Source organism: Podarcis raffonei, chromosome 8 (assembly GCF_027172205.1).
Source record: "Podarcis raffonei isolate rPodRaf1 chromosome 8, rPodRaf1.pri, whole genome shotgun sequence".
In the NCBI taxonomy this organism is placed as follows: domain Eukaryota; kingdom Metazoa; phylum Chordata; class Lepidosauria; order Squamata; family Lacertidae; genus Podarcis; species Podarcis raffonei.
The window spans coordinates 5,062,386-5,085,027 of record NC_070609.1 but is presented as its reverse complement, the minus strand read 5'-3'; the positions used below and the strand labels follow the sequence as shown (position 1 = coordinate 5,085,027).

Here is a 22,642-nt window from a genome sequence, read left to right as displayed (position 1 = left end):
ATGCGCCCCAAACGCATCATTGAGACTGGAGGCAAGTCTCCCTTCAGTAGAAGTACGGACTTGATGCCCAAAGGACACTGCCCATCTCCCTGCTCCCCTTGTCCCACGACAGGGTCCTTCAGGCATGGGGGGCGGGCCTTGCACCCAGTCCCATCTCAACCCATTGCATCTGGCACAGCAACATGCAGAAGCAGCCGGGTGCTTTGCAGAGAGCTCAGGTGAGCAGGCCAAACCGCACCACAGCGGCTGTCTCTTTCCTCCCCCACCCCAGTTGCTCCCGCCTCTGAGGTCCTTGTGGAGGAGCTCTCGCAAGCCATGTTGCGCCTGGGCATGGGTCTGGAGAAGGAGTATGCCTATGACATCTTCAGCAACCTGATGGTAAGTTGGAGGGGGGGTGACTGTTGGGATACTACCAGGGAGACGGGGGCATCAGGCGGGCCCCCAGCTGGCTCCGAACAATCACCGGTCTCCTGTGGAACAGCATCAGTAAATTAGCGACAGGAGCTTCAGATATGTTCCAAGACCCGTGCGCACCCTTTCAGCAGGGTGTATAAATCTTCCACAATGGAAGAAGCAGACAGAGAGAGCATATTTACAGCTTTATTCAGCTTAGTTCAGGAACAAAGGAAAACATGACTGCTTGCCTTCATATCCAGCAAAACAGCTGCATATCAAAAGCTACATGCAATGGAAGTTCCCAGCAAGAGCTGGAAGTAAACAGGCATGTGATACACAAACGTCATGCCTGTACCCTTTTAAGGTGGAACGGAACTATATCCTAACAGTGACTTCCATCCTGAGGACCAGTGTTGGAATCCCCGCCTCCCAAGAGAGGCCCCTGTGGGCTGACCTCTCTCAGAGGATTTTGGGTGGGGCTGTTGTCCTCTCTCCCTGCCATGGGGGCTTCCCAAAGGCCCCTTGCTTGGCCGGTAGGGGACTCAGAATTTTAGAGTTGGACGAGACCTCCAAGGGTCCTATAGTCTGACCCCCTGCAGTGCAGGAATGTCACCCAAAGCACCCATGACAGATGGCCATCCAGCCTCTGTTTACAAATGAAGGGGAGTCCTCCACCACCGCTCAGCTGTCAAACAGGTCTTACCACCAGGAAGGTGGGATTAACAGATCCACATTAATTGTCAAGTTGGATGGGACCTCTAAGGGTCCTCTAGACTGACCCTCTGCAGTGCAGGAATCTTTTGCTCAAACCTACGACCCTCAGATTAATAATAAATAATAATAAATTTTTATTTATACCCCACCCTTCCCGGTTCAGAAAACCGGGCTCAGGGTGGCTAACACCCAATTTAAAACACTTAATTGTAAAAGCAGCGTAAAATACAGTATAAAAACATGAATAACAATGAAATTCAAAATTCAGAAATCAATTTGGGGAAAATCCATCCAATAAACATTGGATAGTCACCAGGGCTAGCTGACTGAATTAGTCCTACTTGGGCCAGCGAGGAGACCACGAGAGAACTAGCTGTGGGGTCTCAGAGCAGGTAATCTTCATAAAAAGGGAATGGAAGAGAAGGGAAATAAAAGATCAGGTTGAATTCAAATTAAAGGCCAGGCGGAATAGCTCTGTCTTAACAGGCCCGGCAGAAGGAGGTTAAATCCTGCAGGGCCCTAGTCTCATGGGACAGAGCATTCCACCAGGTCGGAGCCATCACTGAAAAGGCCCTGGCCCTGGCAGAGGATAATCTGACTTCCTTAGGGCCCAGGACCTCTAAACTATGGTTATTCATGGACCTTAAGGTCCTCTGCGGGGCAGACCAGGAGAGGCGGTCCTGTAAATACAAGGGCCCTAAGAGCCCTAAGAGCCTCCTGTTCTACTGAGTGACAGCTGTCACAGCTCCCTTGCTTTGTCCTCTCCCAAAGGACGGGGGTTTATGAGAAGAAGGGAAGGGGGGGTGCATCAACCTCAGGGCTCCTTTCTCCCCCCTTTCCTCCCCACAGCAGAAGCAGCCGCATTACGCCTTCCGGGGGCTTGACATGCCCAGGTCTGTGACGGGGGAGATGCGCGGTCTCATCATCGACTGGCTGGTGCAAGTACATGTAGGTACCAGCAGGAAACCCCCCTCCAATGTCTTCCCCCCCTGGAAGAGCGGGTGGGGAAGTTTGTTTGGGGTGGGGCTGCAGGAGGCCCTGAGTTTCCATCCCATTGCAGCAGACTCAGGTGGGCAGACTCTCTGCAATGAGACAAGGTGAGGCAGGCACCTCAGGTGGCAGAATGGGAGGGGGGGCAGGTTTGGCTCCCTCCCCTAGCTGGAGAGGCAAACTTCTGCCCTGAAGGGGGGTCACCAGGAGTCCTTGGAGCAAGCAAGAGTTGGGGGCTTGGTGGAGCCTTTGTTGTGGGGCAGGATATCGGGGAATGGCGGCCCCAAAGTCATAGAATCACAGAGCTGAAGAGTTGGAAGGGACGAGGAGAAGGAGGAGCTGGACTGGGATGCTTTGTGGCAGAAAGTTGTGTCTAATCCTGCTTCTGCCCACCCCCCAGGAATACCTGGCCCTGGCGGACGAGACTCTCTTCCTGGCCGTCTACCTCTTGAACGCCTACTTGAAAGCGGGCCGAGTGCGAATCTCCACCCTGCAGCTCCTGGCTGCCACCTGCCTCTTCCTGGCCTGCAAGGTAGAGGAGAGCAGTTGCCCTCAGGTGAGCAGGAGGCCGCAGGTGGGAGGGGGAGGCTCTGGTGCCCAGTCCAGGGAGGGGGGCTGCCCTAGACTCCCACCTCTAGGAGAGGCAGTTGAGACGCTGTGCCTGTCAAGGGGACAGTTCACACTGAATAGCTGTGGCCGGGCTGTGGCCTTAGTTGTGGGGCTTCCTCTGTTGGGCTGATCCTGCACAGCTCAGGGGGTCCAGGCCGGCCCCTCTCCTGCCCCTCTCCTGCAAATGAGCACCTTGTGGGGGGTAGGCCAAGGGCAGGAGGCGGAGACTCAGACAGGCGCCTCTCCCATCACCTCCCAGCTTATTTTTTTTACTTGCTATGTTGTTAATATTGTTTTGTCGATTATAAATGCCTTGTTGATTTGTTAATCATATTGTCAACACACTGCTGTCATCTCCACGAGGGCTGCGAGATCCCAGGGGTTGGGGGGGGGCACTTTCCAGGGTCCATGTTCCTCTCTGGGACAATGAGGCACAGCAGAGACTGCAGTGTCTTCGTGAAATATGGTTTTATTTGCCCATATATGTGACCGGCACCTTGATGGGAGGATTCCAGAACATTTGCATCCTATGGGGTTTGCTACCCCGTCCTCAAGGAGCGTTGGACTCAAAAGGACAGCAAAAAGCCACACTCTGCGTCTCTTGGTTCTAGACTGTCACTCCCCAGCTCTCTTGGAGTTCTGCCCCCCACCTTCTCCTCCTCGCTGTTACTCCAAGGAGCTCCCGCCAGCCTATGCCATTCAAAGTTGAAACCCTAAACCTCTGCCTGATTCCTTGATGGACCATCACTGACTTTTGGCCCCTGCTGATGGCCAAAGTTTAGCCCAAACTTAACTCTAAATTTTACTACATCCAGGAATGATGTGGAGGCTGTGGCACCCAGGAATTTAGGGGAATCTGGCCCCCCAAACCCATAACAATATAATATGACATGCTGTAATCAGGCGATGTTTAGCTTATTTTTATATCATTTTTAATAAGTCTCCCACCGTATTTCAAAGCATTTATCATCATAAACATTTTCTTTTGACATACAAAGTTACTTTTTGATTTCCCACCCCTCCTTTCCTAATGTTTATTTTTTAGCTGTCTTATCGCACACATATTTTTACTACCCAAACCCCACTACCATTAAATCTTTCACGAATCCGCTGCTTATTATTTCACAGTTTGGCTTATTCCTTTTTAGTTGGTTAGTTTTAGTTTGTTAAATATTGTTTCTTGGGTTTTACTTGTTTCGCTGATGATCATGGGATCTATGCTGTACTTGTGATGTCCTGTCACGTTGCTGTTATTTATTGTTTGTGAGCCCCTTTGGGATTCACTTGAATGGGAAGCGGTCAGGGAAATGCAATCACAGAGGGAAAGAATCATAGAGTTGGAAGGGACCCCCAGAGGTCATTCAGTCCAACCCCTTGCAATGCAGGAACCGCAGCTGAAGCACCCATGGCAGGTGGCCACCCAACCTCTGCTTAAAAACAGCCTTGCGAGGGAGACTGCCCACCCCTTTCTGCTGCTGTCTCTCCTTCTCCCCTCCCTCCCTCCAGCCGTCCCAGCTCTGCTTCATGATGGAGGACTCATTCAACCAGAAGGAGCTTCTGCGCATGGAGCGCAAGATCTTGGCCCGCCTGAAGTTCGAGCTGCACTATGCCAACCCTGTCCACCTGCTGCACCTGCTGGCAGAAGTGGGACACTGTGCCAGGGAGGTGAGTGTCAGTTGGGCGGGCAGGGGTCTTCCAGGCCACAGCTGACCCCTCACTTTCCCTCTTAAAGAGATTCTGGGGCTCAGAATGTAGCGTTCCCAAAGCAAGGAAGGATTGGACTCCGATTAATAAAATACACACGAGGCTTGACCAGCAAGACTCTGGGAGGAGCGCGTATAATAATAATTCCTGTCCGCCCCTCGGCCCAGGTCGTTTTATTCACAAAAGAACTTTTTACACATTGTTCGTAAGAACCAATCAGATCTCCTCTGAGCATTTCAAAAGACCCCATGTGGGGACAAAGTTAAAGTTAAAACTACAAAGAAACTATTTCCTACTTGAGCATGCGTAGTAAAGGTAAAGGGACCCCTGACCGTTAGGTCCAGTCGTGACTTGACTCTTGGGTTGCGGCGCTCATCTCACTTTATTGGCTGAGGGAGCTGGCGTACAGCTTCCGGGTCATGTGGCCAGCATGACTGAGCCGCTTCTGGCGAACCAGAGCAGCGCTTGGAAACGCTGTTTACCTTCCTGCTGGAGCAGTACCTATTTTTTTTTAATTGATTTTAATTCGTTTTGCTACATCAAACATTAAAACAAACGAAAGAAACATACATAACACATACACACAAAAAAGAAATACATAAAAAGAGAGAAATAATAATAAAGAAAACAAAAGAAAAAACATCTCCTAACATAAGATACCAACAAATTAGGTTACATTTACTAAATAACACACAACACTAATTGCCTTCCTATTTATCTACTTGCACTTTGACGCGCTTTCGAACTGCTAGGTTGGCAGGAGCAGGGACCGAGCAATGGGAGCTCACCCTGTCGTGGGGATTTGAACCGCCGACCTTCTGATCGGCAAGTCCTAGGCTCTGTGGTTTAACCCACAGCGCCACCTGCGTCCCTTAGCATGCATAGTAGTCCAGAGTAAATAAAAGAGGAAGCAAGGAGGAATGCTTTTAGGAAACCCCGGAGGTCATAAATAGGAATAAACAGGAGAGGCAGGATGGCAGTGTTTACCGTCTTGTGAACTCTCTTCCTGGCCCTTAAGATCTATCTAAACTACATCAAAGTAACCTACTATCTTTAAGTACTGAGGATGCCTGATGAAGCAATTGGCCTGTGTTTCAGAATGTTTATACGTGCCTGTCAGGTGTAGAGAAATGGGCAGTAGAGGAAAAATGCCAGAGGTGCAGAGGCTTGTGGGATTTGATCAGAAATTATTGTCAATGAATCAAACCCAGTCAATGTGATGCTTTCATTGCGGACACAATGGCTTGATGCATATTTCATAATTCCTCACAGTAATACCATCTGATCACTACATCAGAAGTCAGACCCTTTCCTCCCCGAGTGCAGCTTCTGCACATGCTCAGAGTCAAGGACGTTGCTGCCCCTCCGATTGCCTCCTGCTCCTGGCCTGACCTGAGGGCAGGGGCTGGTGAGGGCAGGACTCCTGGGTCCCCCTTCCCCCTACTTGCTCTTCCTCCTGCCCCTCCCCCCAGGTGCTCCTCTTGGCCATGTACTTCCTGGAGCTTTCTCTGGCGGACTGCGACTGCCTGCGCTTTGAGCCCGCACAGCTCTCTCTGGCTGCCCTGGGCCTGGCACAGAGGGTGCTGCCAGAAGAGGGCGCCAGGCACTGGGACGCTCTCCAGGAAGGTGCCCCGAACCTTCACTCGTACAGGTAGGAGCAGACCCCTGGACCTCTGGGAGGGGGGGGGGAGGCAGCACAGGAGGAACCCACCTCTGGGAGGCTTGTGATTCTCTGTGCCAGATTTCATGCCAACAGGACAAAGACTTTTTGGTTATGAATAGGCATTTCAGGTTTTGTAATTCTAGGATTCTGAAGAACTGGAGTTAAATTCAGAAGCTGCTTCTCAGGCCCCTAAGCTGCCACTCTGGAGACTTATGCCAAGTCACCAATATATTTCAGTCTTGGAAAGTGGCCTGCTATGCCCTTTTTAATTTATTGTCCTTGATTTAGCTGAAATTCCTGTGTTTCAGGGGTTTGGACCAGATGACCCAACTCTACAGTGCTAAGATTCTAAGAACCTATGAAGAGCCTGTCTGCCCTATCTAATCCCATAGCCTAGACTCTCAGCGGTCAGCCAGCCAGCGGCCATTTGGGGAACTCCACAAGCACCCCAGCACCTGCTACTCAGAAGCATCACTGCCTCCTGTGGGAGGGGGTTCCGTAGGTGCTGCATGAAGGAAGACGTTCTTTTCTCTCTCAGGGTGGGCCAGGAAGCCCCCTGCTCAAATCTTGCCTCACTGCTGAGTGGGAGAGTGTGCTCTTGTGAGAATGTTCAGGGATGCAGGAGAGGATATATTGTTTGATTATAGCCTTTCCAACTTGTGTTAACAAGTTCACAATTTAGCAGAGTAACAGTCCCCTTTTTAAACTTGCAGCGGATGCGTTTGCTCAGGCTCGCTAAAGCCTCTATAATAACTGTTCTGGTATTTTCCCCTTATTCCCTCATAAAAGATAAGACACGACACAGTCTTCTATAAAAGTATAAAAACAGTTTGCTCACATTCTGTTTACAATCGGATGCCAGAAGGCAGACTTAGCTTAGAAGAGGAACATACACCTGGAAACTATCTCATAAGGAGACAGTCCCTTTGTCCTCTCTTGGCTGGAAGCCAAGAGAACATCTTTGGCTAAGCGGATGTTGCTTCTTCGATGCATGTCGTCAAAAAGAGGGCGATGGCTGCCCTGCCCTGTGCTTTTGTTGTTAGCTGCACAGGTGAGGCCCGCCCACCTCTAGTCACATGCAGAGGAAGTCTGTCCCAGCCCAGAAGGAAACAGGAAGTTGACCTGCTGGCTGGACAAACATTCCTCCCCATGTGTAAACATGTTCACTCTAGGAATGTTGTACTTGACTGCTCTTGTGTTTCACATCCCACAGCTCTGGCAAGCTGCCCCCTCTGCCTTTGCCCCTTATGGGGGTGATACTCTCTTGTGCCAGGGTTGCTGCAGGGACTTATGGGGCGATGATGCTTGGCTTTTACAGGGAGTTCTGCACCTGGCCTGTGATTCTTGGGTCCTTTTTGCTGCAGTGATGCTCTCTGGCTGGCTAGCCAGCTGTTCAGAGGTCATCGATTCATATAATTGTAGAGTCGGAAGGGACCCTGTGGGTCATCTAGTCCAACCCCCTGGTGGATGAGGCCAAGGGCCTATCTAGTCCACCATCCTGTTCTCACAGCAGCAGGAGAGTTGCCTGTGGGAAACGGGCAAGCAGGATTTGAATGCACGAACAACACTCTTCCCTCCTTCATTCAGAAGAATTGCTGCCTCCCTTTCTGCCTCTCTCTCATTGCAGTGAGTCTGAGCTGTCGGCAGTGCACCCTCCCATGGCCAAGGCTGCCCTGCGGGGGCCCAGCTCCACCCTCCGCGCCACTTTCCTGAAATACTCGCGGCCTCAAAAGCTCTGCACCAGCACCAGCCCCGCCATCACGGCCTCCGAGTACCTGAGCTGCTTCCTGGGAAGCCCCACTCCATGAAGAGGGGTCTGCTGTGGGTCTGCCTGTAGGGCCCATTGCAGGGCGAGAGGACCTTTCCCAGGCCTGCTCCATGGAAGAAGCATGGGGTGGGGTGGACCAGAGCCTTCAGCTGGGGAGGGGAGGGGATGGGGCCAGGAGCCCAAGCAGAGTCCTTGGGAGACAATTCAGGTGGGAGTGGTATTCTCTCTCTCTCTCTCTCTCTCTCTCTCTCTCTCTCTCTCTTCATCTCTTCACAGTGATGCCACCCTCCCTGGCACTTTCTGCCTCCCCCTAATCATAACAGATTGGTTTTAAAAAAGAGTAGATAACTGTAAGAAAACAGGACTCTGGAAGTGTTTAATAAAGTGTGTTTTGTTCTCTCTTGCTCCTCCTATTATCTCTTCATGGCAAGGTCTGTCAGTTCCCTTGGAAGTGGAGCCGTAATCTCAGGCCCCTCTTGACAGGGGTGATGGGTGTGGGAGGAATATGTCCCCACCCCTCTATTGTAGCCCAGTGGTGAAGCGTATAAGCTACGTCCCAGGAAGGCCCCAGTTCGAATCTTACCTCTATGATTTAAAATTGTTTTCATGGCAAAACGTTGCAAAATAAACAGAACATTGCAAATTTAAATGTAGGCATTAAATAGTCAGAAGGCTTGATGAGCCTTCTCTTCTGCCCCCAACCCCCCCCCCTCACTGCTTCCTCCGCTGTCAATACAGAGACCGTAACACCGATGGTCCACTAAGGGTGACCTGCAAGCTGCCTGTCACAAGTGATGTTCTGCCATCTTTCTGGTCAAAATTCCTGCATTACTCTTCAGACATCACTAGCAGGAGAGCTGGATAAATATTCTTCCCACTCAGAAGGAGCCAATTCCCTTCCAGATGTGCCCTGGCATTATCGAATCATAGAATGATAGAGCTGGGAGGAACCACGAGGGTCATCTAGCCCAACCCCCTGCAAAGAAGGAATATTTTGCCCAGCGTGAGACTTGAACCCATGGCCCTGAGATTAAGAGTCTCCCAACTGAGCTACCCCACCTGTCTACCTGCAGGTGGCTCCAGTTCCTGGCAGCCTCTCCAGGAACGGCTGGCACTCGCCCCCTGCCCTGGACCTCTAGGCAGCCATGGTCTGGCATAGTTACAGCAGGGGTTGGACTAGATGACCCCTGGGGGTCCCGTTACGAGACTGCAATTCTGGCTCTTCGCAGAAGGCAGCTTCCAGCGCTTCTCCATCAGAAACCCTCCGCCAGGAAACGGCGCTCCCGGCACAACCCCACCCGCACCCATACTCCGGAGGAGGCGGGGCTTGCCTGTGGCCCCTCCCTTCCTTTGCGTCTCCCCCCCGCCCGCCCCCAGTCCCTGCAAGCGGAAGGGCGCCTGCCTGCCGCCGCCGCCGCCGCCTCTTCGCTGGGCGCCGAGACATCCGAGGTCAGCCGGGCCGGCGGTGCTGATGCGGAGGGAGTTTCCCACAATGCACCGCTAGCGCGCTGTCCCTGGTGCTGAAGCTCCGCTCCGGGGCGCCGTCGATGCACAGCGCGCTCTTCCAGCTGGTGCAGCGGAGACAAGCGCCCGAGCATGGGCCTGTGAGGGGGGCCATGGACGAGCGCAGCCCCTACAAGAGGAGCTGCCCGCAGGCCGGCGGCGGAGGGGGCAGCAGCGGCGGAGGGGCGGTCGTCGGGGGCGGCCGGGCCCACCTGCGCGGGGCCGCCGCCGCCGCGGGCACCGCCGAGCCCCAGCCGGACCTGGAGGCCAAGATCCGGCAGGCGGTGGAGTTCAAGGCCGAGGGCGGGCGCTGCTACAAGCAGAAGAAGTTCCGCGAGGCCATCGGGAAGTACCACCGGGCGCTGCTGCAGCTCAAGGGGCTGGAGGCCGAGGCCGAGGACGGCAGCAGCCCGCTGCGGAGGGCCGGCTGGCAGCAGCGCCTCTCCGAGGAGCAGCGGGCGCTGGTCGAGGGCACCGAGATCGAGTGCTACAACAGCCTGACGGGTAAGGCTGGGGCGGATTATCTTTTTTGGGGGGTGAGGGGAGCTGTGTGCCAGGCCCAGAGGAAGAAGGTGGGGGGCCCTCGTCTGGCAACGGGACCCCCCCCCCAGTTTGGAAGGTTCTCCAAGCGTGCAGGAGAACCCCCGTGTCGTGACGAAGCTGTCCCGCCTTCAGACGTGTCTCTGGCTCCCTCTCATGCGCCTCCAGTGTCCAGCCGGCAGGGGGAGCCCTTTCCAATCCTGCTTTCCTACTCCTAGGGGCCAGAATATTTGAGGGGGCTGCCCCTTCTAAGTTGACGGGCATTGCCATTCGAATAGCGTGTGATTATGCAGGGTAGGGCTTACCTGGGCCCCCACAATACAGTCATACCTTGGGTTACAGATGCTTCAGGTTGTGCGATTTCGGGTTGCGCACTGCACCGAACCCCGAAGCCCTTTCCTTCTCTTCCTGTTTTAGAGACCAGGTGTTACATACTCATTAGTTCTCTAATTAGCTAATTCCTAATTAGTTCTTCTTCTTGGTATCCAGCTTGGCTTCTATGTCTTAGCAAAGGGAATTTCTTGCATGTAGCACAAGACACGGCTTTTGTGTTTGATACGCTTTAATATTTACATAAAAGTGAACCATTTCCTCAATAGTTGCTATGACCATTTCCCAACAGCTTCACCACATATGGGGGTGGGGACAACATTTCTTCAAAAAATAAAATAAAAACAGGGAAGACCCACCCCAATTCTGCCCTTACAGCAACACTGCGAGATGAATTTTGCATAATTTCAGTGACTGGTCTGGAGAGCTTAATGGCTGAGTGAAGAGATTTGAACCCAGAGCTCTCTGGCCATGAGCCAGCACTCTAGCCATTGCACCACAGCGACGCTTGCTCTTGTTGGTGACACCTGACTGCTTCTTTTGGTTTGGCGACTTTTATGAATCACACAAAATGTCAACCCCTGAATATTAGGTCCCATCTTGGCCGATTCTTGGGTTGTGGCGCTCATCTCGCTTTATTGGCTGAGGGAGCCGGCGTACAGCTTCCAGGTCATGTGGCCAGCATGACTAAGCCGCTTCTGGCGAACCAGAGCAGGGCACGGAAACGCCGTTTACCTTCCCGCCGGAGCGGTGCCTATTTATCTACTTGCACTTTGATGCGCTTTCGAACTGCTAGGTGGGCAGGAGCAGGGACTGAGCAACAGGAGCTCACCCTGTCACAGGGATTCGAACCACCGACCTAGGCTCTGTGGTTTAACCCATTTGCTTACTACTTGGTAAAATTGATCCTGCTCCTCCTGAGGGGGCGTGAAGAGCTATGAACGATCCTGGTTTGCTACCACCACAACTCAAAGCGCTCGCCCCCCCCCCGCAGCATCTGGAAATCCTGTCCTGCCTCTTTTCCAGCTGCTGAGGTCTCACTGCCTGCTCCCCTCCCACAATTGTGTTTGCTTTTGAGCAGGGGTAGGCAAACTAAAAAAGGGACGCAGGTGGCGCTGTGGGTTAAACCACAGAGCCTAGGACTTGCCGATCTGAAGGTTGGCTGTTCGAATCCCCGCGATTGGGTGAGCTCCCGTTGCTCAGTCCCTGCTCCTGCCAACCTAGCAGTTCAAAAGCACGTGAAAGTGCAAGTAGATAAATAGGTACCACTCTAGTGGGAAGGTAAATGGCGTTTCCGTGCGCTGCTTTGGTTCACCAGAAGCAGCTTAGTCATGCTGGCCACATGACCCGGAAGCTGTACACCAGCTCCCTCAGCCAGTAAAGCAAGATGAGCGCCGCAACCCCAGAGTCATCTGCAACTGGACCTAATGGACAGGGGTCCCTTTACCTTTACTAGGCAAACTAAGGCCTGGGAGCTGGATCCGGCCCAATCGCCTTCTCAGTCCGGCCTGCGGACAGCCCAGGAATCAGCGTGTTTTTACATGAGTAGAATGTGTCCTTTTATTTAAAATGCATCTCTGGGTTATTTGTGGGGCATAGGAATTCAATCATACTTTTTTTTCAAAATATAGCCTGGCCCCCCACATGGTCTGAGGGACGCTGGAGCGGCCCACTGCTGAAAAAGGTTGCTGACCCCTGCTTTTGAGGAAGAATATTGAGATTCTCAGGAGGGAGGCTGAATAGCCACGGCCGGAGTCAAGCAGAAGGGAGGGGGGCAACCTTAAATGAACCTGCCTGTGTTTTGCCTCGTGAAAAACAGCCAGGAAGAGAATGATTTGGATGGCAGATGAGGGAGGGAGGAGGGAGGAGGGAGGAGGGGCACATCAGGCCCAACCGGACAGATCTGCCAGGAACATTGTAAGCATCAAAGCTCTGCCATTGCAATGGCAACCCTAAAACAGGACTTTTTATTATTTTATTTTATTTTATTTATTAATGTTGCAATACATATATGAAATCTTTACATAATGATACATATACATTATACAGTGGTACCTCGAGTTAAGAACTTAATTCGTTCTGGAGGTCTGTTCTTAACCTGAAGCACCACTTTAGCTAATGGGGCCTACTGCCGCCACACTGCCAGAGAATGATTTCTGTTCTCATCCTGAGGCAAAGTTCTTAACCCGAGGTAATATTTCTGGGTTAGCGGAGTCTGTAACCTGAAGCGTATGTAACCCGAGGTACCGCTGTATTCGTAAATTCACATTTTCACGTTTCATTATGTACCAACATTTATCCATTTCTTATTTCTTGCCCCGTGTCTTCCCTCTACCCTTGCGTAACTTCCTTGTTCTTATTTTATAACTTTATTATTGAGATTGTATTTTTTTTAGTATCTTAATTATTAAACATTCAGTCTTATACATCAGCTTAGGTTAACTTAACTTTGTGGAATCAGTCTATGCATAATCAATAAATTCTTGTTGGAGCATGTTTGGGTCATGTATTCTTCTACACATTTCCATTCCTGTTTGAGATTTTGATTAGATTGCATTCTAACTGTTGCTGTCATTTTTGCTAATTCAATCATTTCAAAAAAATTATATTGCCGATCTTTCAATGTTGGTACTTCTTCTGATTTCCAGGACTTTTTTTTTAGCACCGTTGAGGGGTGGGGGGGACGAGTATCCCTTTGCGGGGGTCCTGGCCCAATCTCCTTCTACACCTGCCTTGTGGAACAGGTGCCTTTCAACTCAAGAGACCCCACCGAGGTGGGTGGGAGGATGTCACCCCTGCGTGCGCCTCTCCCTGGTGACAACGATACAGCTTTTTTTTTTTTTTAAAGAGACCCCTGACCGTAAGGTCCAGTCGTGGCCGACTCGGGGTTGCGGCGCTCATCTCGCTTTACTGGCCGAGGGAGCTGGCATACAGCTTCCGGGTCAAGTGGCCAACAGGACTAAGCCGCTTCTGGCGAACCAGAGCAGCGCATGGAAACGCCGTTTACCTTCCCGCCAGAGCGGTACCTATTTATCTACTTGCACAGGTGTGCTTTCGAACTGCTAGGTTGACAGGAGCAGGGACCGACCAACGGGAGCTCACCCCGTTGCGGGGATTCGAACCACCGACCTTCTAGTTTGCCTACCCCTGATCTATTCACACCCCAACCTCTCTCTCTCTCTCTCTCTCTCTCTCTCTCTCTCTCTCTCTCTCTCCAGCCTGCCTGTTGCAATCAGAGCTGGTGAACTATGAGAGGGTGCGGGACTATTGCCTCAAGGTTCTTGCCAAGGAGAAGAGGAACTTCAAAGCCATGTACCGGGCGGGCATTGCCTTCTACCACCTGGGCGACTACGACAACGCCCTGCTCTATTTGAAAGAGGCCAAGAGCCTGGAGCCCGCAGGTGGGTGCTTTGCTTGGCCCGTGGCAGGAGGGAGAGGTGGGCAAGGGGTGGGAGTGGAAGGGGCAGTTGGCAAGGCCTGAAACGGAGCGCAGCTCAGAGGCAGGGCACCTCTTCTGGGGGCAGGAGTCTGGGGCTCAACCCCTGGCCGCTCCTCCACTTTAAGAACATAAGAAAAGGCTGCTGGATCAGGCCATTTGAGGCCAGCATCCTGCTCTCACAGTAGCCGATCAGATGCCCAAAAGGGAAACCCGCAAACAGGATTTGAACACAAGAGCAACTCTCCCCTCCTGTGCTTTCCAGCATTACTGTGTGATAGGAATTTTGAGGTCTTAGATATATATATGGTAATGTTCATAACTGCACGTACATAGATCAGCACAGGAAGACCGACCTGAAGCCATTTTGATTCCTAAACTGAGCAAATGTTTTCTCTGCAAGGTCAAAGTGGGAAACCTCCCCATTGTCTCTTTCCTCACAAATCCTGTCTTAAGGGCACATTTAAGATATGAATGGGGTGTGAGCCTGTGACCTGGCCCAGGAACTAAGTATTTGTCATTACAAAAGACTGGCCAGGCTACCCAGGAAATCCAATCAAGTAACTTGCCAGACAGGAGATAAACAACGACAGGAGAAAAACAACATTCAAATTTCTGTTTTAAGACTGCCTTTTCTGTGATGTAGGTGTGATGTATCTGAGGGGTGGTCTTAGGTTACACCCCTTCTGTGATGTATGTATGATGTTTCTGGGGGTGGTCTTGATCTACAGGGTGGCAATTTCAAAAGTCTTTATAAGGCCTTGCATGCCATTTTTCTGGGTTCCTCCTCTCTCCTGCGGATGAGGGGAGCACCCTGCTGCAACAGTTCAATAAAGATCAGGCTTACTAGCTGCTTTGCTTCTCAATATTCTCTGGTTGGCCTCTGTTATTCTCTCCTACCAATAGGGAACCTATGTAAGGACTCTATATGGGCTCTTGGATACCCCATAAGGGAAAAGGGCAATTTTTTGTTTACAACAGTTGCCTCTGACAGTGGAGGCAGAGAACAATAATCCTGGCTAATAGCCATCCAAAGCCGTCTCCTCCTCCATGAATTACTCTAATCTTATTTTATAGCCACCTCTGCCTCCTGTGGAAAGGAGTTCCATAGGTAAAAGGAGGGCTTTCTTTTACCTACCCAGACTCTTCCAATATTCAGCTTCCCCACGACTTTGAGTATTTCTCTGTTTGCTTTCTCAAGGCCATGCCTAATTTTATAAACTCCTTATCATGTCTTCTCTCACCTGCCTTTCCTCTGAGCTAAAAAGCCCCAAACACTGCAAGCTTTCTTCATAGGAAGGTGGGTGCCTTGTGCAATAAACAAAAATCTGCCCTTATTCCCTTATGGGGGACACAAGAGCCCTAATAGAGTCCTTTGCAGGTTCTCCATCAGTCGGAGAAAATAACAGAGGCCAACCAGAGAATATTGAGAAGCAAAGCAGCTCATAAGCCTGATCTTTATTGAACTGTTGCAACAGTGTGCTCCCCTCTCATGCAGGAAAGGAGGAGGAACCCAGAACCAAGGTGTGCCCGCCCTTATATAGACATTTTAAATTGCCCGCCCTGGAGTCCAAGGCCAGCCTCAGAAACATCATACCTACATCACAGAAGAGGCGGTCTACAACAGAAATCTGAGTGTGTTGTTTATCTCCTGTCTGGCAGGTTACCTGTTAATGCTTACTTGAATGGATACCCTGGGGAGCCTAGCCAGTCTTTTGTAATGATAAATAGTTCCTGAGCCAGGTCACAGGCTCACCCTATTCATACACAGACATACCCTTAAGGCAGGATTTGTGAAGGAAAAGACAATGGGGAGGCTTTTCCATTTTCCTTTGACCTTGCAGAGAAATATTTGAGGTCAATTTGGGAGGGACAAAATGGTTTCAGGACTTTTTCTGTGGGGTTTCAGACATGTGGTTTATATATGCAGTTATGAATATTTATTTTATATATATAAGGCCTTTTTTATTTCACTTGCTTGTGCCTTGCTGGGAGGGAGAGGCAGGGGACCTGCTTGGCTGTGGAAAAGGAAGGTGGCAAGGCCTGAAATCACAGCTCAGTGGCATAGCGCACCTTTGGGGTGCAAAGGATTTGGGTTCAACCCCTGGCAGCACCTATAGCTTAAAAGGACTGTGACTAGGAGGGCTGGCTGGGAAGGACCCCTCCCTGAATGGGGCCTGGCTGAACCAGCTGGGGACATAGCTGGCAAGCGTCCCTTATTTGGTGGGACAGTCCCTTATCCCAGAGCCGTGTCCCGCTGCTGTCCCGGATTGATGATGTCCCTTAAATTTCCCGGGTTTCAAAGGAAGCAGCTCCTCTCCCTCCCTGCCGGCCAGGGAGGAGGGAGGCTCCAACTGTGTTGCTTGGCTGCATTGCTCACCCAATAAGGAGTCTCAGAACGACTGGGGGGTGGAGCTTGCATGCCTTGTGCCGATGAAATTGGCCGCGTTGCCTGGAGACTTGCCTTTGCTCAGCGCTTCCCAGCAGAGAGGTGACGGTGGTTTTCCTTGCTGCATCCCCTTTGCCGGGTTGCTGCGCTGTGGGAACCATCGCTTGAGCTTGAGGCTTCGTTTGGCTGCTGGTTGACTAAAATCCCTTATTTTGGCTGCTGGTCCCTTATTTTCAAGGCGGCTGGTCCCTTATTTTCAAATCTGTAAGTTGACAGCTATGGCTGGGGAGGGTTGACCCTGGGCAGGAGGACTTGTCTTGGGTTTGCAGGATACGGCCAGGGAAGGGAGAGCTGCCGTGGCTCCTCTTCCTCCTCCTCACAGGCTCTGCCTCCCTCTTTCCTTGCAGACACCAATGTCTTACGCTACATCCAGCTGACAGAGATTAAGATCAGCCGCTGCAGCCAGCGGGAGAAGGAGATGATTGCATAGCTGCCCCATCGGAGACAGACAGAGGCTTCTGCACGTGGTGCCAGCCGTGCCCTGAACCCACCACCCGCTGCACTCCAGGACCCAGGAAGATGCTGCCGGGAGCCCAGCGAGCCCCTGGCAGGTGCCACGGCGGCCAGAGAACCCCCAGCTCAGAGCTATGCCGCCCACGAAGGACAGATCGGGACCTGACCATGTAGCATTTTGCCAAAACACTGTTGGGGGCTGCTTCTTTGTGCTTTGCCTTTTTCTATATAAAAACAAAACCTAAACCAAACCAAAAAAGCAAAACAAAAAACCCCGAGAGAATTTGCAAGAGGTGCCTCTGTCAGATTGGCTATGGGGCACTGGGAGCAGAGAGGGGCACCCCAGAAGGAGCAGATCAGGGTGCCATTGGGGAGAGTTGAAGTCAGCCTTTAGAGCGGATCCCCCTCCCAAAAAAAACTAAGCAGAAGATGGTGGGGGCTGAGAACAAGTGCCCTGTTATCAGTCTGGGGTCAGGGTGTCCTTTCCTCTCTATGAACATCTCTCCTCTCTCCCTGAGCACCCTCATGGCACCCTGTTCGCCTCCAGAAAGGATGGCTTCCCCTCTGAGCTCCCAGACACCCCCCAGGTGTGAAGAGGCAGCCCCTAGCACTTTGCTTCAGTAGCTCAGTTTGTTAGAGCATGGTGCTGATAAAGCTAAGGTTGCAGGTTCGATACCCATACAGGTCAGCTGTGTTTTCCTGCACTGGAGGGGGTTTGGCTGGATGGTGCTTAGGGCCCCTTCCGACTCTGCAATTCTATGATTCTACGAAATGTTGTGGGGCTAAGGGCCGAAGGGAGCCCTGCTGGATCTGGCCATTGTCCCTCCCCAGCAGGGAGCAAGGACAGGGGGAGAGGACAGCAGCCTCCCCCACCCTGCTTTCCTCAAACAAGAAATCCAGGAGGTTCTTGGACCTGGTGTGCAGAGCAAGCACCCGGCTTGCGAATCTGGTTAGGAGAGGGGGATTGCCTTTGTAAAACAGCATAGGCCTTTATTCTAGGAAAGATAATTTTGGGTAGGAGAGTCCCAAGGAGCCGTGATTGCTCCCTTGTTCTCAGAGGATGCGATCCAGGATGTCGAAAGGAGGGAGGGAAGGGCCATAGCTCAGTGAGAGGTCACCTGCCTTGCATGCTGAAGGCCCCAGGGTCAATCCCTGCTGGTAGCATCTCCAGAAAGGGGTGGGAGAGATTCCCTGACCCAAACCCTGGGGAGCCTCATCCAGGCCATGTTGAAAATACTGAGTCAGTTGGACCAGGGCTCAGAATGTTTCCAAGAAGGGAGCTGTAACCCAGGGGTACGATTGCACTTCAGAGGGCTGCAGCCCAGGGGTACGATTGCACTTCAAAGGGCTGCAACCCAGGGGTACGATTGCGCATCAGAGGGCTGCAACCCAGGGGTACGATTGCACTTCAGAGGGTCGGCTCAGATCAAAGGAGAGAGAGAGTCCAGATTCATGATGGTCTCCTGGTCTGTCTGTCTTCTCCCGGAAGATGTGTGTCGAGTTAACGCACAGCTTGGAGGCTGACCTGAGCCTTGCCTTCCCTGCTGGTCGGAGGACCCCACTTTACCCCTGGTTAGAACCACACTGAGTTTAAGAAAATAAGAAAACTAAGTTTATTAAAGGAAAGAAAATGCTTGACTGGGAAGATCTGAATTCTGTCTCACTAAGGGGGGGGGATACAAAGACCCACCTGCCTGCCCTTTGTCCTCATCAGAAGAGACGCACAGAGATGTCTCCTCTTCCACAGGGAGGTAAAGGTAAAGGTACCGCTGACCGTTAGGTCCAGTTGCAGACGACTCTGGGGTTGCGGCGCTCATCTCGCTCTATAGGCCGAGGGAGCCGGCGTTTGTCCGCAGACAGCTTCCGGGTCATGTGGCCAGCATGACTAAACCGCTTCTGGTGAACCAGAGCAGCGCATGGAAACACCGTTTACCTTCCCAATGGAGTGGTACCTATTTATCTACTTGCACTTTGACGTGCTTTCGAACTGCTAGGTGGGCAGGAGCTGGGACCGAACAACGGGAGCTCACCCCGTCATGGGGATTTGAACCGCCAACCTTCTGATCGACAAGCCCAAGAGGCTCAGTGGTTTAGACCACAGCGCCACCCGCTTCCCTTCCACAGGGAGGAGGGAGGATTGAATGCAGTAAGTGAGTCTCCCTTGCACCTCTGGGAAAGTCAGCACAGGCTGAAGGACAGTCTAGGAAGTTTGGCTGGTCCTCCCTCCCTCTTTCTCCTCTGCAGACCACCTCCAATACAATCTGAGTTGCATTCCAAGACTTCCAACAGAAATCACCCCCCTGCTTAATATTGGTGGCATTGGGGGGCGGGGGGGGGCTCCAATTTGGCAGGGTCACATCCAGACACCCAATGAAGATGTTCAGAGGCCTGAGCCGTAGGAACAGAGCACTGCCGTCCTCCCAGTGACCCACCTCCCTTCATCTGAGTGACATATTTGACAAGCTGGGTTTGGGGGCAGAGGTCTCCCTAACACCCTGCAAAGTGTGGCTTGTGGGGCTATTCCTGAGCCCACGACCCCGGCCCATGGCAGCCCCTGAGCACTTGGATGGAGCAAACTTGGCAGAGCAGAACTTTTCACACCCTTGAAGTCCTCTTTTCCTGAGTGAGGGGTTTTTGCAGGGAGGGCAGAGCAGGACCCCCAGCACTGCGCTGGTATCTGGAGTGCTACTCACACCAGCCTTGGGAGGTTGTGGGGGGCATATCTGTCAATGTTTCCCCTTTTTAAAAAGAAATTCCCTTATTCCGAATAGGATTCCTCGCAAGAAAAGGGAAAAGTTGACAGCTATGGGCGGGGCAGGGGGGAGAGAAAGATGAGAGGTAGGATCACTGTTCAGCGGTGGAGCAACAGCCGAAGTCTTCAGTCCCTGCTGGCGTCTTCAGGTGGGGCCAGGTAGAGAGACTCCCTGCCTCAAGCCCTGGAGAGGAGCCACTGCCAGCCAGTGTAAGCAACACTGGTCCAGGTGGACCCCAGGGCCTGACTCTGGTACTCAGCTTTCCGATGTCCCTATAGGACAGATTGCAGAATGGCTGGAACACAGGGTGGGGCCGCCCAAAAGCTCCCCTGGGCCAGATGAGATGCACCAACCTCTTGTACCACCTGTCAGGAGTTCAGCCTACACTCGAGTAGGACCCTGGCAGAGACACAGGCCCGACTGGCATGTTCCATCCCACCTGGTCGATCGGGAGCTTCATAAGCTTTCTTCAGCCCAAACATCACAGCGACCGATGCCAACCGACACCGGCACACTTAGGGATCTGCAGAGTTTGTGCATTATGCGCATGAAAGACCTCAGCAACTCAGCATCCGGACAACTGCTGCTGTTTCAGCACACACACACACACACACACACACACACACACACCCAACTGTGGTGCTGCCCAGGTATGAACAGAAGTGACAGCAGTTTTGGGGTTTCCTTCCAAGCGAAGCACTTCCTGTGGAGCCCTGCGAGGGAGGCTGCGCTGTTCTTTTCCTGGTGGCTTCCTGGTGGCTGCCTGGCTGCTGAGTGAGGAGCGAACCAGAAGTTTCCTTGCCCACCGCGGAGGGTCTCAGCCACCGCAGTTCCTCAGGAACGGATACTTGTGAAATTAAATCAGCGCTCGAGTCAGAAATCACCACATCCACCCCAATGGGAGGGCCTGCAGCCCATCCTACTACCCACTCCCAAAAAGCAGGGAGGGCAGAGGGGGGGAGCCACTTCTAGCCCAGGAAAGATCCTGCACTGCAGGGGGTTGGACTAGATGACCCTTGAGGTCCCTGCCAATGCTACAATTCTAGGATTCTAGGACTGGCAGAGACTGAGGGGCAGCTTTGCAAGAACTGGGCTGTGTGTGTGTGTGTGTGTTTCAGCATTGTAGAGTTTTGCCCATCTCCTTGTGGGATTTTCAGGAGATGGGGAGTTAGGGTGGGTGGGCAGGAGAGACCCTTAAGTAGGTCAGAACAGATTAAACAGCTCCCAGCCACCCAGGGAGTTCCAGCCTGACCTCCGACACTGGCAGAGAGATTGCTAAAGAGAGACAGAAACACCCATTTTCAATGCTGCCTCAGTATGGATGGATTCTCAAGACTGCGTAACCCAGATATTTTACCCTGAGATCCATTTATCCCTCACCTGCTGCCCTAACCGGGTGTAGCTGCGGTGCTTTTAGGGATCCCTTTTAAGTCCACTGTCCGGGGCCTTGTCTGTGGTGCTTATGGGGCCAGGCAGGAGCTGTCAGCCCCAGATTAAACCCAGTACAGAGGTGATATGTGTGTGTGTGTGTGTGTGTGTGATGCATGAGAAAGAACTGGAGGAGACCTTGCACTACGGGAGAGTTTAACGCCGCCATCCATCTCTGTGAGGATATTCCTGCAGCCACGGTGCCTGCTCACCTCTGCCTCCATCCCCAGAATTGCTGCTGCAGCTGCCTGCCTTTGGTACCCACTGTTGCTATAGTGACTGGGATCGCTAAGGAAGAAGGGCAAGAGAGATGCTCAGTCCATGCGCTGCCGAGACTGCTGTTTGGGATGAAGGAATGGGGTGGGGGTGGGTGGCTGGAGCCCTGGGAAGAGAACCCAGGAGTCCTGGCTCTCCTGTTAGCCAATCGAAGGTGGGTGGGTAGCAGAGACACCGGTCTCGCCCCGCAGCGCCAAGCTTAATTTCCAAAAGGAGATGTCTCAAGTCCGACAGCTCCTCTGGTTGAAAGAATGGCCGTAAATACAGTGGTACCTCAGGTTACAGATGCTTCAGGTTACAGACTCCACTAATCCAGAAATAGTGCTTCAGGTTAAATACTTTGCTTCAGGATGAGAACAGAAATCGTGCTCCGGCGGCGTGGCAGCAGCGGAAGGCCTCATTAGCTAAAGTGGTGCTTCAGGTTAAGTACAGTTTCAGGTTAAGAACGGACCTCCGGAACGAATTAAGTACTTAACCTGAGGTACCACTGTAACAGCAAATAAAGCCTTTAGGAAAAGAGCCCTGTTGCTGAATCAGGCCCAATGGCCCTTTGAGTCCAGCATCCTCTTCTCACAGTAGGAAGTCCGGAAGCAGGAGCCGAGTGCGAGAACTGCTCCACAGGGAGTTCCACAGTTTAACTATGCATAAAGAAGTGTTTCCTTTTATCCGTCCCAAATCTTCCAAAATTCATTGGATGCCCACGAGTTCTACGTGAGAGGAAAACCTTTCTCCATCCGCTGTCTCCCTGCCATTTTACAGCCTTCTACCCTTTCTCTTCTCATTCACCTTTTTCTCTTAACAAAAAAACCAAAGTTTCATCTTATGGCATTTTTTGTGCTGCATCTCGAAAACAGGCCCTGGGGCAGACGAAGCCCTTTCTTGCCCTCGAACCCAGGCCCAAGGGCAATTAGAAATGGGGTGGGGGTGGGGTAGCCATGGAGGTATCTAAGGCGGAAGTGACTTTGGGGGGGGGGACTTCCCTCGTGGCTTTAAAACAGCGTCCTATGCTGTGTCAAGGGAAGGGAGCAGAGGAGGAGATGTTCAGCATCACTAGAGTCCCTGGTGTGTGTTTGTATAACCCCTACCAGCTCTAACAAAGTACGGAGCAGTGTGGTTGAGTGGTTGGAGGCCTAGGAAAACTCAAATTCCCATCTCTGTGCAGCTCGCTGGATGCCTAACCTATTTAACAGGGTTAGGCATCCAGGGTTTGTTGTTGTTGTTTAGTCATTTAGTCGTGTCCGACTCTTCGTGACCCCCTGGACCAGAGCACACCAGGCACTCCTGTCTTCCACTGCCTCCCGCAGTTTGGTCAAACTCATGCTGGTAGCTTCGAGAACACTGTCCAACCATCTCATCCTCTGTCATCCCCTTCTCCTTGGGCCCTCCATCTTTCCCAACATCAGGGTCTTTTCCAGGGAGTCTTCTCTTCTCATGAGGTGGCCAAAGTCTTGGAGCCTCAGCTTCAGGATCTGTCCTTCCAGTGAGCACTCAGGGCTGATTTCCTTAAGAATGGAGAGGTTTGATCTTCTTGCAGTCCATGGGACTCTCAAGAGTCTCCTCCAGCACCAGAATTCAAAAGCATCCATTCTTCGGCGATCAGCCTTCTTTACGGTCCAGCTCTCACTTCCAT

General features: G+C 52.1%; 2 protein-coding genes across 2 annotated transcripts; both read left to right on the top strand.

Moving 5' to 3' along the window:
- Window positions 1-7,884, top strand: CCNP (cyclin P). The gene is made up of 7 exons (XM_053399147.1): window positions 1-31; window positions 272-378; window positions 1,960-2,058; window positions 2,501-2,656; window positions 4,216-4,374; window positions 5,886-6,064; window positions 7,704-7,884. The coding sequence occupies exons 1-7, from the start codon at window positions 1-3 to the stop codon at window positions 7,882-7,884; spliced, it is 912 nt and encodes a 303-aa protein (XP_053255122.1).
- Window positions 7,885-9,391: 1,507 nt separating this feature from the next.
- TTC9B (tetratricopeptide repeat domain 9B) lies at window positions 9,392-16,761 on the top strand. Its single transcript, XM_053399146.1, has 3 exons — window positions 9,392-9,851; window positions 13,436-13,618; window positions 16,450-16,761. Exons 1-3 carry the CDS (start codon window positions 9,392-9,394, stop codon window positions 16,530-16,532), a joined length of 726 nt encoding a protein of 241 aa, XP_053255121.1. The 3' UTR covers window positions 16,533-16,761.
- Window positions 16,762-22,642: the final 5,881 nt, after the last annotated feature.

Excerpts from the sequence above, each read along its gene's own strand:
- CCNP (XM_053399147.1), top strand. The coding sequence starts at position 1 with ATGCGCCCCAAACGCATCATTGAGACTGGAG. Across the intron at positions 379-1,959 it reads ACATCTTCAGCAACCTGATG|CAGAAGCAGCCGCATTACGC; the intron begins GTAAGTTGGAGG and ends TCCTCCCCACAG. Across the intron at positions 6,065-7,703 it reads CCGAACCTTCACTCGTACAG|TGAGTCTGAGCTGTCGGCAG; the intron begins GTAGGAGCAGAC and ends CTCTCATTGCAG.
- TTC9B (XM_053399146.1), top strand. The coding sequence starts at position 9,392 with ATGCACAGCGCGCTCTTCCAGCTGGTGCAGCGGAGACAAGCGCCCGAG. Across the intron at positions 9,852-13,435 it reads GTGCTACAACAGCCTGACGG|CCTGCCTGTTGCAATCAGAG; the intron begins GTAAGGCTGGGG and ends CTCTCTCTCCAG. Across the intron at positions 13,619-16,449 it reads CAAGAGCCTGGAGCCCGCAG|ACACCAATGTCTTACGCTAC; the intron begins GTGGGTGCTTTG and ends CTTTCCTTGCAG.